Source organism: Macrosteles quadrilineatus, unplaced genomic scaffold (genome assembly GCF_028750875.1).
Source record: "Macrosteles quadrilineatus isolate MER2022 unplaced genomic scaffold, UCM_ALF_1.0 Scaffold_2__2_contigs__length_208266976, whole genome shotgun sequence".
NCBI classification, from domain to species: domain Eukaryota; kingdom Metazoa; phylum Arthropoda; class Insecta; order Hemiptera; family Cicadellidae; genus Macrosteles; species Macrosteles quadrilineatus.
The window spans coordinates 38,499,645-38,517,200 of record NW_026542595.1 but is presented as its reverse complement, the minus strand read 5'-3'; the positions used below and the strand labels follow the sequence as shown (position 1 = coordinate 38,517,200).

The following is a 17,556-nucleotide window of genomic DNA, read 5'->3' as shown; positions in this document are numbered from 1 at the left end:
AAATTAGCTGTTGTCATAAATGTAAAAGAAATAATAGTGCTGCACCCTGTTGGTAATCCTTGTAACTTTAATGCTATTGAACATCATAGAACAGAAGCAACTTGTTTAATTGAAACAGCTGTTAAGATTCATTAATTCCATTTCTCATAAGGTTAACATGGGAAACTCCAGAGCCACTGGGGCGGAGCCGATTGGACGGATCACGAAATTGATGGTGTATAAACCTATTCCATGACATTCTACACGTATGTACCAAGTTTCGTGGCAATCGGTTCAGCGGTGTCTGAGTTTATCACTGCCAAATATACAAACATCCTCTTTTATACTTATAGATTAATCTCATTAAACATTATAGCCTGAAAAAGTTAGCAGAGGTATTACAAAATTGTAAATTTATTTTTCTCTGCCTTGCATAGCTTGCAGCATGTAGTTTTTATTATTTTTTTTTTCATTTTTAGTATGCATGCATTGCTTTGCATGTTTTGTATTGAGTGAGATCCTGCATGTGTTCATTTCAGCTTTTAATCTTGTTTGTCAAGAGTGCAAGAAGAAGTTTGGCATGTTTATTTATTTATTTTTTATTGTTATTGTTTGACGTAGCCTATTGTTTGTATGTAACTGAATGGCCAATAAAATCATTTGAAAAGTGGATATTTGGAAGCTGGGAAATAACTTAAGAATTATTAGACCGAGCTTACTAACAAATGCTAGTAACATCTTAATTATTGGAGTTAGTATTTATTGAACTCAATTATTGATGTTGATCAGTATTATCTAGGAGTTTTTTTGTAATTTACCAATTAAATTAATAATTTCATGTAAATAATATAATTGTTAAATTAATTGTTTATTAATTTGTTGTTGTTGTTTTATTGTTTAATTTAATTAAACATTAAAAAAATCTTTATACTCAAAATTATTGTAAAAACTACGCATACCATTCAAAGTTTTACATAATCTGTTATACAATGTTTTGCTAAAGACAATCTGAATTGTACCTTTGGAAACGATATATTAACCTAAATGCCACTAATAAACGTTAACTATGAAATAAACAAGGGGTTCATATGGGTTTTAATCTGTTTTAATATCGATATTGCCCTTAAGCAACAAACAATAGTGTTTTATACATTTCATTTTGTTTACAATCGTGTCAAATAACTTCTTCATCAGCATTGTACGTGTTATTAAATTTACGAAATGTAAATAAAAGAAACGTCAAATAACACTTAAAACATATATTCACGCTTATACTGCTACTCACAAGACGGTAAATATACACAAAAAATGGTAAGTGGAGATCGATTTCGATTGGACACTCCAATCATCATTAGACCCAATAGGCGATAGTCAATCGAAATCGATCACCACTTACCATTTTTTGTGTATATTTACCGTCTTGTGAGTAACAGTATACGCGTAAATATATGTCTTAAGTGTTATTAGACGTTTCTTTTATTTACTTTCCGTAATCGTGTCAAAATAATTATTTGGTGAGTTTTACGGTATTTTAATTCAATTACAATTTTTAAGTATCACACCAGTGATGGGCATTGAATCGGTTTTAAGCATCGGGTTGGTGATATTTTTAGTGGTTAGCGACTCAGACTTGGGTGCGGGAAGGACAGTTTAGGTCTCCAGAAATTCCCGAGCGTTTTAGAAGGTTGGATCCACGGCAAATCATAATTTTAATTTCTCTAACAAAGACGCTTAACGTAAATAATCTAATATAATTAAAAAGTGTAGGTCCTGTAGTGAGATTAATTATTTCTTACCATCATGAAACAAGCGTTCAACACTTTTTATCGCTTTATAGCTGAAGTGCTCGTATAAACGAATTTTTAATGAAGGCAAGTGGACAATTGATGAACTGGATGATCATTGTTGTGGAGGTCCCATGACAATGCTGAGTCAACGACACAGCTTGCCCGCGACCTTGTCCTACTTCACCTCACTATACAACACAGTACACTCGTCTACTACCACTACACGGTCTTGACATTTCCTATCAATCATCAGGCCCGCCTCTACCACGTTCAACACTTCTAATCAATCGCCGATCGCGGTAATTATTATTATTAGGGAAATATTAATATTGATTATTCCATCATTGAAAACCGGATAAATCAAGGACGTCACGGATCATTTGGCGAAAATATAAAGACCTGCCTCTGGTTGCTGCAGTGCTTATGAAGGTTCGTGTATATGAATTTCTATTAAAATTTAACTGGCTAAGTGGCATTTCAGTACTGTTAATCAGCTATTTTTAGATTCACACGCAACTAACTGACTATTGCCTCATTCCTGACTTTTTACCTAGATACTAAATTAAAACCAACCTGGGCTTTATATTTCATAATTAGGTAAAAACCTAAATATTTTACGAAAATGGTAATGCAACTACGTAAGTAGTATATTCTAATAAAAAAAAATTATTCTAAATTGCACATCAAATCCAGCCTATTTCAACAATACATACCAAATTTTTTAAATTTAATTAAAAAACTGGGAAATGATCCACCTCCAGAAGTGTTGTGTAGTTTTTAACACGATTAACGTTAGAAAAGTAAAAATAACATTATATCATAAAAATTACATATTACAGACTGCATTTTCAGCAAAATATATTTTAATTACTTTAACCATGCAATAGTACGTTTCTTCTTGTTTGCATTAGTGGTGAAAGGTACCAGTTTTAAGTATTGTTGGAGTTTGACAATGTTATTGACGCACGGTCAGTATAGCATATAAACAAACACATCAGCTGTGCAACTGTTCTAAACATTTTTAGTACCCAAGTAACATTGACAGAGCTTTAGTAATAAACTAGTCGGACATCTCAAAACAATTTAACAGGCGTGCCCGAGGTCCAGGCGGATGTTTCAAAGGGCTCGATAAGCTTTTACGTTGATATGAGGAGAGCAATGACAAGAGCCGTAAAGCTGTTGGTCGTCGGATTGCTCGGGCAGGGGTTCTCGCGGGCCACGGGCCACAAAGGGCGAAAGTCGGTCACACTTCGCTTTACTGCCAAAGTTGTAAAAATTATGGCTTCCGGGTCTTCACACGACGTGTGGTTGGTGTTGAAGTGCCCGGGTGTGTCGGAAGTAACCCCCTCCCCCCTCTGTGGGTAATCAATTTACGCCAACCCAATTTTCGTTTTCAAATGGTTTGGCCCACTTAACGTAATTGGTGGAGTCAACTGGTTTTGCTGTACTCTTCAAGAATAATTTTTTTTTTATTCCGACGTATTTCACACTCTATAAAACTGTATTATATGAGAAAATCAAGTTACACATTAAAATGTTTAGTAAAATGTTTAATATCTTATCATATTTGTAAACTACTGTTGAGCGTAGAACTCTCTATAATTTTAAATAGGGACAGCTTCTTGGGCTTGGCTTGGCTTGGGCTTCTTTCCTTTTCGTTGAGGTTTCGGGGCTGAAAACTTCACCTGACCTTCAACTTGTCCTTGGGGCTGTCCTGTGAGGTAGCCCTGAGCTCCTTGTTGGAAGGAAGGTTGGTTGGACATCTGAGGCACTCCGTAACCTCCGACAGACATTGGAAAACCTTGGAAACTGGGGAAGGAGGGTGTGAAGTCATGAGGGGAGATCATCATGGGCATTGGGTTGTACATGCTGGGCAAGTATCCCATACTAGTCTGAGGCATGTAGCCGTAGCTTGGCTGCTGTAGTTGGTAAGGCTTGGCACTCTGCTGTTGTTGCTGGAAGTACGCTTGCTGCTGGGGGTTGAACTGCTGCTGTTGTTGCTGAGGCTTGAACTGCTGCTGAGGCTTGAACTGCTGCTGTAGAAGGAATTGGTTCTGTTGAGAGTCCGGTGATTGGTAGCCTACAGACACCTGGCTGTCGAAGCCTTCTTGAGGATTGAAAGATCCTTGATAAGAGCCTTGCGCCGGATAGTTTTGTGGGTTTTGGAATCCTTGAGTTTGACCTGTAAACATTTCATTATGTCAATCCCCATATGTAAGTGCCATTCTTATTTTCAGACATGTTGGATTCGTTCTTTTAGGAAAACAGAAATAATACGGATTGATTTAGTCATATCTATTACTTTATGGTCGGCATTTGTTGAAGATATATTACAATTCAATATCCATAATATTTGACTAAAACATAGGAGCACAAAACATTTACATTCCTTACACGAACAATCTAGCATGCATGGTTTACCTTCAGGAAAGTATTCTGAGGCGTATTGTTCTTGGTCCTGCTCCTGGCTTGGTTCAGCATCCTCATCGTAGGGTCCTTTAGAGCTTTGTGAGTGGGCGGGTCCAGGGGGAGGGGCCACAACCAACCCAACCAAGAGCAGAGTGAAGGCCTGGATGGACAATGAAATAAACATTTTCTCATAGAATTGCTTAGTTAACCCACAGAGAAGTAACATATGTAAGATGTATATTTTACTATACCGTTGTTAACTATAAAATGTTGTGGTTATGTTATGTTATTATGTTCATACTTCATAAGGAAATATGAACAAGCAACGCCTTTATAGATGTTTATAGTGACAACGTATAGGTTACCTAGTTATAGGTTATCTATCCAAGTTTTTCTGGAAAGAAACATCACTGTAAGAAGTATTTTCTATCGGACTGAAGTCAAAATGCGATCGCATTCATTTCATTCTTTTGACCGGCTTTAAACACAGCATTAAAATTTAAATTATTTATTGAGTAATTTAATTAGTATGAAAATTCTTTCAAGCTTGAGAAATTTAGAAAAACACATTGTATTCAATATAACCAAATATTACTTTCATTTTTGATTTAGGATCGTGAGCAACTGTTTGACTCCTGATAATCCTAAATTATCCAAATTGTGTAAATACAGATAACTCATCTCGTTCACTACATTTTCTCATAAACTGAATAACTACCATATACCCGATATCTTATTGTATAGCTTAGGTTTATCACATAATATTTTATGTGTAGTTAGGTTTTAATTTAACAACGAATTCCAAATTTAATTTAAGACTTTTAATTAAGGGTAATTGGTTATATCAGCAATTTTTTTGTCTAATAAGCTGATAACTGGGTGAATCAACAATGACGGTTAACCCTTTCTTTCGAGGGGTTCTGATATCTGATCTGTAACGTATTACGTAGTATTACGAGCAGTAAACTTACCAAAGTACGGGAATCCATGACTGACTGTCCCCCAGTTGCCACATGTTGCCTCTTATACCTACAATCTTTGACAGCTAATGATCTCAGAAGTGACAACCACGTCACTTGTATGTCACTTTGTTGGTCTTCCACAGCTGTTAACACATCTAGTTACCCGACCTTGCGAATTAAGTGTATGTATGACCTATCCATTATTTAATGAACAAACGTACCTTTAATCTTAACATAAGCCTAATGTAAACTTAGTTAGTATTATTTTGAAGCAACACTTTAAAAGGTGAGATATTTTTGTTAATTGTCAAACACACTCATTTGATATAAATAATAAAATGATCAAGAGGATTAGGTACCAGTAAATAGCAATAAGTAGATTTTATATATAATTCCAGAAAGATAAAGCAATAATTATTAATAAATTGACAATTTCTTACTTTTTAAACTAAATCTTAGCTTTTACGTTTTAACCCCATTTATTTTGCAGAGAGATTTTTTTACTTATGCCAATATATGTAAGCATTATATACACTAATTGTTAATTTACTTGACTGGTTCACATTTTTACTGAGGGTGAGGTTTCTGAAGGTGTAGATGTAGATGTCTCGTTGCCAGTTCCTTCCCATCTATCTGGCCTACACTCTCCTCTTTCCCTGGATCTCCTGCTGTAGCCTCTGTGTGATGACACCCCTAACTCTTGGTCAGTCACTAGTCCCTTTACCGCTAGATCCTCTATGTCCCTGCCCCGGTTGACGTCCGTGTTTCCTGGAGGTCTCATAGGGCCTTTACCTCTACCCGGGCCACACCCGTGGTGTCCGCGATGTCTACGAGGACCACCACCCCTCCTACGCCCAGGTCTGTCCGGTCTGATTGTACTGCTGCCCTCGACGTCGGTCTGGGTACCATTTCCGACGTCATTTGTAGGTCCAAAATCTTCCGCTTGTCTTTTGTAGAGTTTTCTTATAGACTCGGATAGGGTTCCACCAGAGTTTGTAAGATAATGTTCTTGGATTGATGTTGTAACAAGCGCAGGTAAAGTTTCAGGTAGAAAAACAGCTACAAAAAATATAATCTGGAACAGACATAATTACATGGACGTCTACGAGTATATATCAAACGAGATATGTAACTTTTAACTTCTAAGGAATATTAACCTAATTTTTATGTTATTTCATCTTACCCCAAAAGTCAATGTTACAGACCACCACTCCCCCCCCCCCAATTTGTGGTTTAACATATACCTATCCTTCCGTTAGAATGGATATCGTTGAATTTTCTTGTAACAGTACTCTGCGAAAACGTGGGTTTCGCCCTTTTGAATCAAACTTTTCAGCTAAGTTAGATTTCAAATGTTTCTGTAAAAGTGCTAATTCTAAAACAAGAACTTAAGTTAAGTTTTACACAATTAATTAAGTTTTAATAACTAACTGTAAAATACGCCATTGCTTTTTTACACTTATTGACCCAGTCATGAAGAAAACTTTTAACGAAATTCACGGGTATGTTTGTATTTATGTCAAACATCCTACAGTAGGCTGTAATAAAAAAGGGTTGGACGAGTAGTGAATTATCCAGTAAACTTGAAATTATTTAAAAACGACTATTTTATGGAGTCTAGTGCCGAACTGGCCGAACTTGAAACTATACAGTAGTTTAGAAGATGTTTTATAATTTTTTTTCTTTTTTTGTCAAATTCTCATGTAATGTTTTTACGATTTGCTTTCGACGGGTCACAGCTTCTAGGCGTTTCTAAAAAAAGTTCTGAATAAAATTAATAAGGAAGATGAAATAGGTAGTAAAATGCAAGCATCGACTTAACTATTGATTTTACAGGAAAGGGCCAATTATTGCTTCCGAATTTGATAAAAACATAAATTATTTTACTTAATATTAGATATACAATATCTCGTCAGGCAGCAATGACGATGTATGTGATTCACAAATACTTTCCATAATATTGGGATTAATAATGAAAAAAGTGTAGGCTAAGTTTTAGACCAAATTCTCATATTCTAAATGGCGTAAATAAAAATATTTTTATTAATCGAAAAACATTGAAACGCCGTTATGAGTGTTTACAGTACTGTTCACGTTTAATCGTTAATTACCAGGTTATATAATCATCAATTTCCTTTAAACCTTTTCATCTGATTCGTCTGTTTGTTTTTTAATACCATGATTATAGGAGCGGAGAGTAATGAATAGTACAAAAAATTTCGTAACGAGAATCTCCGAGGATCATTTTGTCACAAGGACATGTGCTAATTCTTAAATCACAATGGGCAAAAGATAATCTTCATTTCACTATTACGTTGATAAGTTTCATAGGGACCTATATGTCCGCAACATAAGTAACAGCATATGTACCAAAGGATTCGTCCATAGCATTTGTGTGCTATGGACGAAGTTTACATATATATTGATATCAATCTTGAATAACTTGTCGTTTTCTCATCCACAGTCGGGACTATTTACGTTGAGCCACAAAGCTATAGATATCAAATTAGTTTATGCACTGTGAGTAACGGCGTAGTATTGTATCACAAACAAGTAGTCCTTATGAGATGACTACTGGTTTCTCTGTAGCAGTACTTTTTAGCGACAAAACCACTATAACCAACAATGTATTATTTAGTCCTATATCTCACACACTTATACCTTGAACTACTGAAGGTACTATTGAGTAAATTATATCCTAAGTATAAGATCTATATCAAACTCTAATAGAATGAAATTGTTTACTAGTCAACAAGAAATTAAGTCCTTTGTCAAGACGCATATTTTTATTGCTATCTAAAAAAATCTTTATTTGTAAAGTTGTTATTTAATTAGTAGTATTTTACCTAACATAAACAATATTAAGTCTTGCACGAGACGAGAGTCGGTACACTTAGTGGACTTAAACCTCAGAGAAGGAATATTTATATTACTCCTCTGTGCTAACACTCACCGGTATGTGGTCCATCCCTGCTGTGTGTGTGTGTGAGTGTGTGAGTGGGCCACGTCCGGTGTCTGCGTCTGTATCCCACCTCACTTCCGTCACAAGTAACTGCGATATCACATTTCCGGTCACCTCATCTGTGTCATCATGACCTTTCCTGTACCATTGTTGGATATGATATCAGAATCACACTTTTCCTGCATTAATAACATTAAACAAATCATAACTTGCTAAATATGATTCGGTGGTTTTTTATCCACCATCGTCAGACTTACAAAAGGATCAACTTTCTTCAGGTGCCGTCAAAATAAATTAGGCATATTTTACACAAAACACAAAAATGATTAATTATAGGCCTATCATAACTTTTGTATATTTCGAATTCTTCCAAAGTATTTAATAAATTTCCTTTCCCATAGTAATGTAGAATATCAAGACCATCACTTATATCTATTATATCATTTTTATTGTCGATGATGTGTTGAGCGAATTAAGATTTCTGTTTTAGCGAATTTCCCTATAGGGAAGTAGCTATTACCGTAGGTCTCATGGTAAGACTTAGGCCCGGGACCGATTTACTTTTTCATTTCGATGTCCCCAGAGGCCAAAAACACCATTCGTTCAAATTTTTATATATGTATATATATATATATATATATACTAGCTGACCCGGCGAACTTCGTATCGCCTAAGTTATAGGTTTCCCCTAAGACAGACCGATGGAAAGAAAGTACCGTTACGTTTAATTTTCAAGATGATCTCGTTCGCATCGCTCAATCACGTCCTGGTTGAAGTTCGTTCGCTACGCTCACTCACCTTTGGGTTGGAGCTCGTTCGCTACGCTCACTCACCTTTAGGTTGGAGCTCGTTCGCTGCGCTCACTTGCCTTCAGGTTAGCTCGTTCGCTACGCTCACTCGCCTCCAGGTTGAAGTTCGTTCGCTACGCTCACTCACCTTTTGGTTGCAAATTAGCTGTTGTCATAAATGTAAAAGAAATAATAGTGCTGCACCCTGTTGGTAATCCTTGTAACTTTAATGCTATTGAACATCATAGAACAGAACCAACTTGTTTAATTGAAACAGCTGTTAAGATTCATTAATTCCATTTCTCATAAGGTTAACATGGGAAACTCCAGAGCCACTGGGGCGGAGCCCTTTTAAGAATTTCGAAACGGGAAATAGTTTACTTCCTATTCGCATACCTACAGAATTTACACACCAAATTTCATAACGATCGGTGAAGTCGTTCCGGAGGAGTTTGCAGACAAACACTGTGACACGAGAATTTTATATATTAGATATATATATATATACATATATAGATTTATATATATATGTGTCCGTGAACGCGATAACTTGAGTAATTTTTATCTGATTTTGATGAAATTTGGTTTGAAGGTGTAAGGCGGGATAAACTTGAATGAGTTCGCGATCCAGCATGATCGGACCATGGGAACAGGGTTTTATGGGGTAAAAGTTGGTTTTTCTCACTTTTGACCCTCAAAACACAAAATTTCCCAATTTTTCTCTAAACCTCCTTAAAGAGCTTAAAAAAACAAACAATTCAGTATATCAAAGTGTTTTTTTACGGTTATTGGTTACGGAGAAAACTAAAAAAATTGTAAATTTAAAATCCCCATGTTATTCTTATGGAGAATATTGTAAAATGTTGTAGTTTGCTTGTTTTTGGATATCTTTTGATCAAACTTGGCAAATATATTCATTTTATACTAAGCAATAATTATTTTACTTAAAACACACACTTTATTAGTTTCCTTGTAGCAGCAAACCTAGGTACTCGTTAAACCTAATTTTATTTAAATAGATCAATTGAAATTTAATTCAGAAAAATGGAAATTCGCTTAGACAGCAGGTTAGCTGCGGCGGGGGTATTTTTAGTTCGATCGGTGCTTTTTTACCTGATTTGTAAAAGTTTACTTTGGCCTGCATTGATTCTTGGGCAGTCGGAACATTTTATTTATGTGGTATACACCTGGGGCTATAGATATTTATCAACTTGTGGATGTCTACCTTAAGATATGTTTCGTAGCCGATTAGAAGTCTTAAAAGTCAGTTTAACACCATGTTTACTCAGATCTTTCTTCAAGTAGTTGTTTATTTGGTGGTTATACTCAACCCAGCAATACATTACTTAATTATTATCAATATTTGTTGACTTGTGACTTGTATTGTTATTTTAATTTATAAAAATATCAGATCTGTTTCCATTGGCCACGACAATGTGCTTGATTATATTATGTCCCTTTGTGTAATTTTTCGGACTTAGTGGGACATTTAGAAGTTTGTAGACCATTGAGTTGTAGGTGGCCAGTTTTCAGATTATCGTTGACAAGTTGTGCTATAAATTGTTTTCTTCGACAATATTGGTCTGATGTTGTGGGTTTACGGTAAATGCTGTATTCAAATTTATTATTGCGTTTCTTCTATTGTTCTATAAAAATCCAAAGCTCTAAATTGTTGTCTATTGCGCGTGCTGCATGAACATCTGCCTCATAAATCTAGAAGAATGGTTAGTTCTGGTTTTGGAGGCATACAAGATAAAGTGTCTTATTGGTATTATAAATAGAGCTGCCAAGGATTCAATGTCGCAGCAATTTAGTTACACGTGACTTCAGGTGTGTTGTGGAAGGTATTCGTGTCTAGTGCGAGATCGCGCCTCTGTTCTTGTAGAGCTATCTCGTGTGAGCAGTTTCCTTCATCCTGTTTTTAGGGTAAATGTTCCTGCAACCATAGATAAAACATACTCCGTTTAAGTTGGTAAGAACATGGTTGTTATAAGGGTGTGGTTGAGCTCAGAGTATAACAGCATTAGTTGAGTTCATGCTTTCAAGTTAGGTATATGAGTGCAAATTTAGGACTTGCGTGTATTTTGTAAGACGTGTATAATGTAGAACTACAAGAGTAATTTTGGTGTATTAGCAAGATAGAACACAATTGTCCCTGTACACTGAATGTTAAATAGTCAATGTGCTGTGTTTGTCATCCCTAATTTCTCGTCTTAATAGTTCAAGCGTGTTTAGATATAAAAATACGGTTTATTTGTTTATTTATCTTCGCCAATGTATGCATTATGCCAATATGTATCATATCATCAAGTGGTAACCATCAACGAGTTATAAGACTTAGCACACAGGTCAATAACATAGACATTTAACAACTCTCACGTATCTTACCTGCTTCAATACCCTCTAGCTTTGTGGACCTCTTTCATTGTACTATGCAAAAGTCTTTAATAACTTAGTTTTTTCGTGTGAACAGATAATATTTCCCGCGTCTGCGAAGCTACCTGTTGTAGTTGCGACACTGTTTGAGACAGTAATCATTTATCAAATGGCAGGCCCATTACAGTCAGAGCCATCAATCATTTCATCGCCTCACTCTAATGTGTGAGTGTCGAGTGACGAGTGACGAGTGGCGTTGATTGCTACAAGTGTGATAATGTCTGGTATCTGCCAGGACCAGCTGTTGCGGCCTTCATGTGTCACTTTGGTATTGCTCAATGTCGCTTACAGGATAAGTGTCACCGCGTCACGTCGTCTTGGATTAGGCACAGCTAAATTACTTGAAGGGCTTATTAAAGTCAATCTGAATACAATTTTGCCGTTTTTAATCAAATACAAGTATGTCAAATTGCGTATCAGGATAACTGAATGGCCTTATGGCATATTCTGCGACATAAATCTGTAAAATTTTTCTGAAAGTTTTTTTCTTTGGTTTTTTATTTTCAAAATTCTAACCAAATTAGTTCTTAAGAAGGAAAACATATATGTGTTTATAGGCCTGTGACTTAATTGGTAGTCACCAGACTCCCTATTTGTAACCTGATAAATCACTTAATGAACATCTATTTGGTTGATATTTAAATTTTCATAAATCATCTATGTAAATATTTACATATTAATTACTTTCAAAACCCGGGCTGCTTAAAATTAAGTTAAGTCCAACTGTACATATGTCTGCCTGTAATATAATTTAATGATTCCATCTGTTCTTGATGACTATTAATGGTGATGACCAATTAACATACTTAGATTCAATTGTGAAAAATGTTTTGTTATGTTTTTAACATTTTAATATTAACGTTTCATTTGTATTTAAAGCGGTTTTTTTTATTAAAATCATACCAAACCATGTTAGAAAATTACTCTTAAAATAACAAAGAAGAACATAAATTTATCTTTAAAAAGAGTCGTTAGTTTTAGTTAGTTTTGATTGTAATTCCAATAAATCTATTGATATTTCATGGTAGTTTCGTTGAAACCCTAACCTTTTTCGAACATGATGAAACTCATTTGTGGCATCCTGCACTTTTAATGGATATTTTACGTCTCCGGTAGATGCTTAATCAATCACTTTCTAACCTCGTAAAAAACAGAAATCGTCAATCTTATCCTTTTGAGACACATTAACCTAGTTCCAAACTGATGTAGTTTTTTTTCTGTGAAAGGTAATTAAATAGGTTACTTAAAGTTCCATAGAAGTTACATTGAACACGTATTTATACTCACGAAAATTATAATGGCTGCAGTATTAAATTGACCATTGTTATTACACAAAATAATTAGTAGTTTAAATTAAAAGTAAATGTTTTAGACATTTTGGATCACAGATTAGTTGTTTGTTTCCTGTAGTAGTATTCAATTTTGATTGTATATAATATCTGAATATAATCAAAAGTTTTTAGTCTATTTTATTAATTTGATTTTGTTGATATTATTATGCTAGTTTATTTCTGGTATAGAGGAAGAGAAGTATTTTTCTTTAAGCCGTAGAAACATTCAAATGTCTAAACACTAAGTAACAACTATTTTAAAAATACTGGAAAAGACAAAGGAAAAGTCTTTATCCGGAAGAATACAATGTAATTGCATTTACAAAACACACGTAAGGAACATCCATGTTTGAGGTTGATTTATGAAGATTATCGAAAATTAATTGTCATGTTTCTTCATTGTTTGTTTTATCAAATTCATTTAATATAATACAAACATTTTAATTTGCATTATACGGCGGTGCCAATGAGTTAGTGACAATAAAATACTGATTAACCTAAATATCAACCCAATGTGCACGATATTAATAAGGTAATGTATTTATATATTTTGTAAAGTGTATCTTATAAATATATAAATTCTTCGTGATATAATTTTAGAAACACCACGAACCAGTAAGGCGCATTAAACTACTGTGTATAAAATTAACGACAAAATTATTGTCTTATGTCAACATTAGTTACAGCCGCACTGGACCCGTGTTTTTCTCAGCCGGCGACTGACTCAGCAAGAAACCTATTAACATTGGACTTGTCCAATAAATACAGTTTTTTGACCGCGACTCCGTTGACCGGTTGTCGAGGAAGTTGAAGATCACTTTCACTGTCCGTAAACGCTGCATCTCGCACCTGCTGCTTGGTGCTGAGTAGACAACACTGTGATCAGTAGTGTAACATACGCTCTCATATCACTCCCACTACGAGATGTTGCTGGCCTTTATTTACACATTTAGGTTTTGATTCGTTTTCAAGACATCTTATAGGTGTATCGTAAAGCTCATAATATAAGCAAAATTTACCCTTTTTTGTATTTTATACATTTGATTAAACAGCATAGTTTTCTTCATATCATGTGTTTTTCCATTAACTGGCTTTCCTATAAACTCAACACGTATTTTAAAATATTTGCAGTATTTTCTTAAAAATAAATTACAAATGCCTAATAATCCTGTAGACAGTGGCCAAAGTAAAAAACTTAACAAAAATAATTATTTTCTTGAACCATATTTGTATCCAAACGGTATCCATTTATATAAAGTAGGTTTTAAATATGTTATCCTCATTGCAACCCGTACAGATAGGCATACTGAAAACAAAATGACAGAAAATTTTGGTTCTCATTCTCGACCAAGCTAAAGACACGAGTCTGAATGTGTAGGGTAGTTAAAATTGATTATTAACCAATAATAAAACTACATGGTTTCGTGAATAATTACAAATTATTAATTTATGACAAAGTTGAGATTTGACTAGTCCCTGAATGATGATAATTTTTCAGTAACAGCCATTTCAATCGTGTGGGTGTTTTACAATCTTTTAGTTTAATGGATACATGAACCACATGCCACTAACATCCCTTGAAAGATGATTGAAATGACTAATAATGTGTCTTCATTACGATATAACAATCTTATATAATCGGCTAAGAATAAATATGTTGTAATACCTCCTAATCCACTTTTTTATTGCAATCATCAACCATACACTTCAAATCAAAATTATTTTATGTTTTGCTTATAATATACAAAATGTTTAATTCCACTTAAACCAATCATTCTCTGAAAAAGGTTGTTATTACAATTATATTACTAACTCTTACTTTGTGTTTCAGCTGTGACTGTCCGTTACCTGACGAAGAGATACATCGGCGAGTACAGCTCCACCACAGGTATGTAGCGATATTTGTTTATGGTGACGCTATAACAATTTATTATACCCTGTATGTGAACCATAATACAGTAGCAATGCTGGCTGCACAGTCACAATTTATTTGCTGGCAGGAAGATTGTTACGGACAATAAGGCATGGAATTATTTTAATTATTACCGAAACAAAAAAAGACATTAGAAAAACCAATTGTATTAATTTTATTTATGCTAAATCACTGGTTTTCTATTTAGTGTAAAACATAAACAATCACAACGTACAAAATACTTTCAACAGTCCCAAGCAATAGCCTAATAAAGGCAATGTATGCGTCGAGTCAGTCATACTCATCGAAATATGCCTAAGACTATTTATTTAAATTGTAATATAGTATAAAGTACCCACATAAAAGTTGTGAATCTTCCAAGAATTTTAAAAAGAGGCCATCTCAAGTGGACGAATTTGCCTATGATTGTAATCAAGTGATGGCTGCGTACAATATCTTACATTGTACATATTGTAATATGTACAATGTACATACTTAGCCATAAAACATCTTGGCTAAGCGTCTTACCAAACATCGACAGTTTGTAATTATACTACTGGTGTATCGTATGATATGTTGCAGTTAAAGTACGCGGAATTCCTTTGCATCGTGTGTATGTATTTTGACAATTGTATAAAGTAGCATTCTCCTGACATGCACACCTGCTCTTTAATAAACCGATTAGTAAAATAGCTGTTTAAACAACAATTTTAAAAATCTTTGTCATTGATATTTATGTTCAACCACATTGCAAATGCAAGAGGTTGAACAATATCGTTTATTAAAGATCGTGGGGATAATATTTGCATATCCTTGAATGAGCCGTTATATTAATGTTGGTATAAGAATAGACCCCAGAACAGAGCCTTGTGGTACACCATACTTAACCTTTGCTCCACATTGATGAGGCTCCTCCGTCTGACCCTGGTCACATCGAACCAATCCTAATATAATAACAATGCATTTCGTTCAACCGCGAGCACAATGTATATGATTGTCTAATCGAACAGCAATGATAACCTTAACCTAAGTGATGCTTATAGATGAATTCGAGCTGTCTTTAGTTTAGCCGTATATTCTCTCTATGCATATTCTAGTGAACATTAAAAGTTTTAATTGTGCAATATAAGATTACACATGTGTAGTCTTATATTGCAGACTACATTTTATACGGAAGAACGGAGAATTTTATATGGATACGTATTTTTTAACTTTTAATAGATTGACCTCAAGATTACAAGAAATAACAAAACAAACTTATGTCTCTAGTATCAATGCTAAGATCATCTTCAGTAGTGAAAATTACAGATGTTTCGTAGTGTGACATTGGATCACATCTCTAGGTCAGAATTTTTAGCTATATAAAATCCATCTCAACTTATCTACCTTCGGCGTATCTCGGGTACAGTTAGAGTATGGTTGGTTACTGTTGAATGTTGTATTTCGTTTGCAATCGTTATTTTCCGTGTTATTTGTTTGAAACGTTCTACACACTCAACCATGATGGATCTTTAAAAAATAAATATTCTAATCTAGAGAACATTCATCTCCATTATCAACTCCACGGAATAACTATGGTTGATCTATACTGCAACGGATCGTTCCAACAGTAATACAAGTAACACATAGGTTTGACTGTTTTTTTAATAAAGTATTTTCATCTAGGACCAATGACAACCCTTTGCTTCAAGCAAGCGTGTCTACCACACACATACAGCTTAGTATATTTTCATCGAATAAATCATCATTCATTTATGATACACCTTATTTCGTATTTTGCATAATATTTTTTTAAAAACTTCTTTATCAGCATCGTACGTGTTATTAAATTACCCGAAAGCACAAAAATACGACAAATAACACTTATAATAATATATTTACACCTATACTGTTTACTCACAAGGCGGTAAATACATGTATTTGCCTATTGGGTCTGATGATGTCTTGATTGTCCAATCGAAATTGACCACTAACAACCATCTTTTATATGTATTTACCGTCTTGTGAGTAAACAGTATAAGTGTAAATATATTATTATATAAGTGTTTTTTTCACGTATTTTTTTGCTTTCAGGTAATATTTTTCCTAACGCGTCGTTCTTCCTGATGCAAACCAGGTGCATCAGCGTCTCGCTTGCTGTAGACTGTAGACTGTAGACTGTACAGTGTACACCTGTAGGTAGGTCGGGGTTGTAAAGTATTGGTGATTAGTCCGACAGCTTCCGAGTGGAAAATGACCGGTCTTCACTTGGAAATACACGAGCAGATGATGAATTGACGCCCGGTCCGCCACACCACGCTATTACAGCCGTTACGGTCAAATTATCGTTGTGATATTTATACAGGTGATTGCGATTTAGTCCAGAATACTTAATACTTTCAAGTGGACGATGACTCCTCGAATTTTTTCAGTAGCATTGAAAGATTCAAAATGCATTTTTCCTCCAGGGGCTAGCAAATATCCAGTTGTATGTTGAGGCGTATTTTAAAGACCAAGATCAATCATTGGGTTCCATTTGTCAAACAAGAAAGTGCCTTAATTAGTATTTGTGCTTACTCTGTCGATTACCATTCTTGGTTTTTAATGGATTCCTCAATACTTGCTACTTCACACCATCCATTATGAAACTGATGAGTTTTAGGTGTCTTTTGCCCGCGGCTCGACAGTGATGAAGGTACAAATCACTGATGGAATACTTCAGCTTTCTTTATTACATTACCAAATACATGTTTTAAGTATAGTGGGTCTTAAAAGATAGAGCCTCCTATGTACAGAACCAAACTTATAGTTTTTAGTCTTTTGTGCATTATTAAGAAGCAATGACAAAATAATATAAACTAATTAATCTATCGGGATGGGTTTTATTATGTTACTATGTCCGTAATGGTTACAAGCAATTTAGTGCTCAACTTGTCTATGACAGACATTCAGTATTGAGTCTGGATCTCTGAAAGACGCATGAAAATCATGTTATGATTGGGCTATATTAC

General features: G+C 34.7%; 3 protein-coding genes across 3 annotated transcripts in view; 1 reads left to right on the top strand and 2 right to left on the bottom strand.

Moving 5' to 3' along the window:
* LOC128987204 (ras-related and estrogen-regulated growth inhibitor-like) overlaps positions 1–17,556 on the top strand; it is a 149,337-nt gene that overhangs the window by 16,067 nt on the left and 115,714 nt on the right. The window contains exon 3 of the mRNA XM_054407949.1: positions 14,486–14,542. Within this exon, the coding sequence (XP_054263924.1) occupies positions 14,486–14,542 (57 nt within the window). The remainder of the gene's footprint in view (positions 1–14,485; positions 14,543–17,556) is intronic.
* On the bottom strand, positions 3,296–5,179 carry LOC128987202 (vacuolar protein-sorting-associated protein 36-like). The gene is made up of 3 exons (XM_054407947.1): positions 5,147–5,179; positions 4,188–4,335; positions 3,296–3,948 (listed from the first exon to the last, which is right to left on the bottom strand). Exons 1-3 carry the CDS (start codon positions 5,162–5,164, stop codon positions 3,371–3,373), a joined length of 744 nt encoding a protein of 247 aa, XP_054263922.1. The 5' UTR covers positions 5,165–5,179; the 3' UTR covers positions 3,296–3,370.
* Positions 5,618–8,166, bottom strand: LOC128987203 (uncharacterized). The gene is made up of 2 exons (XM_054407948.1): positions 8,091–8,166; positions 5,618–6,212 (listed from the first exon to the last, which is right to left on the bottom strand). The coding sequence occupies exons 1-2, from the start codon at positions 8,103–8,105 to the stop codon at positions 5,697–5,699; spliced, it is 531 nt and encodes a 176-aa protein (XP_054263923.1). The 5' UTR covers positions 8,106–8,166; the 3' UTR covers positions 5,618–5,696.

Bases quoted from the DNA above. Each gene is read 5' to 3' on its own strand.
- LOC128987202 (XM_054407947.1), bottom strand. The intron at 3,949-4,187 runs GTAAACCATGCA...AAATGTTTACAG, and splicing joins CTCAGAATACTTTCCTGAAG to GTCAAACTCAAGGATTCCAA.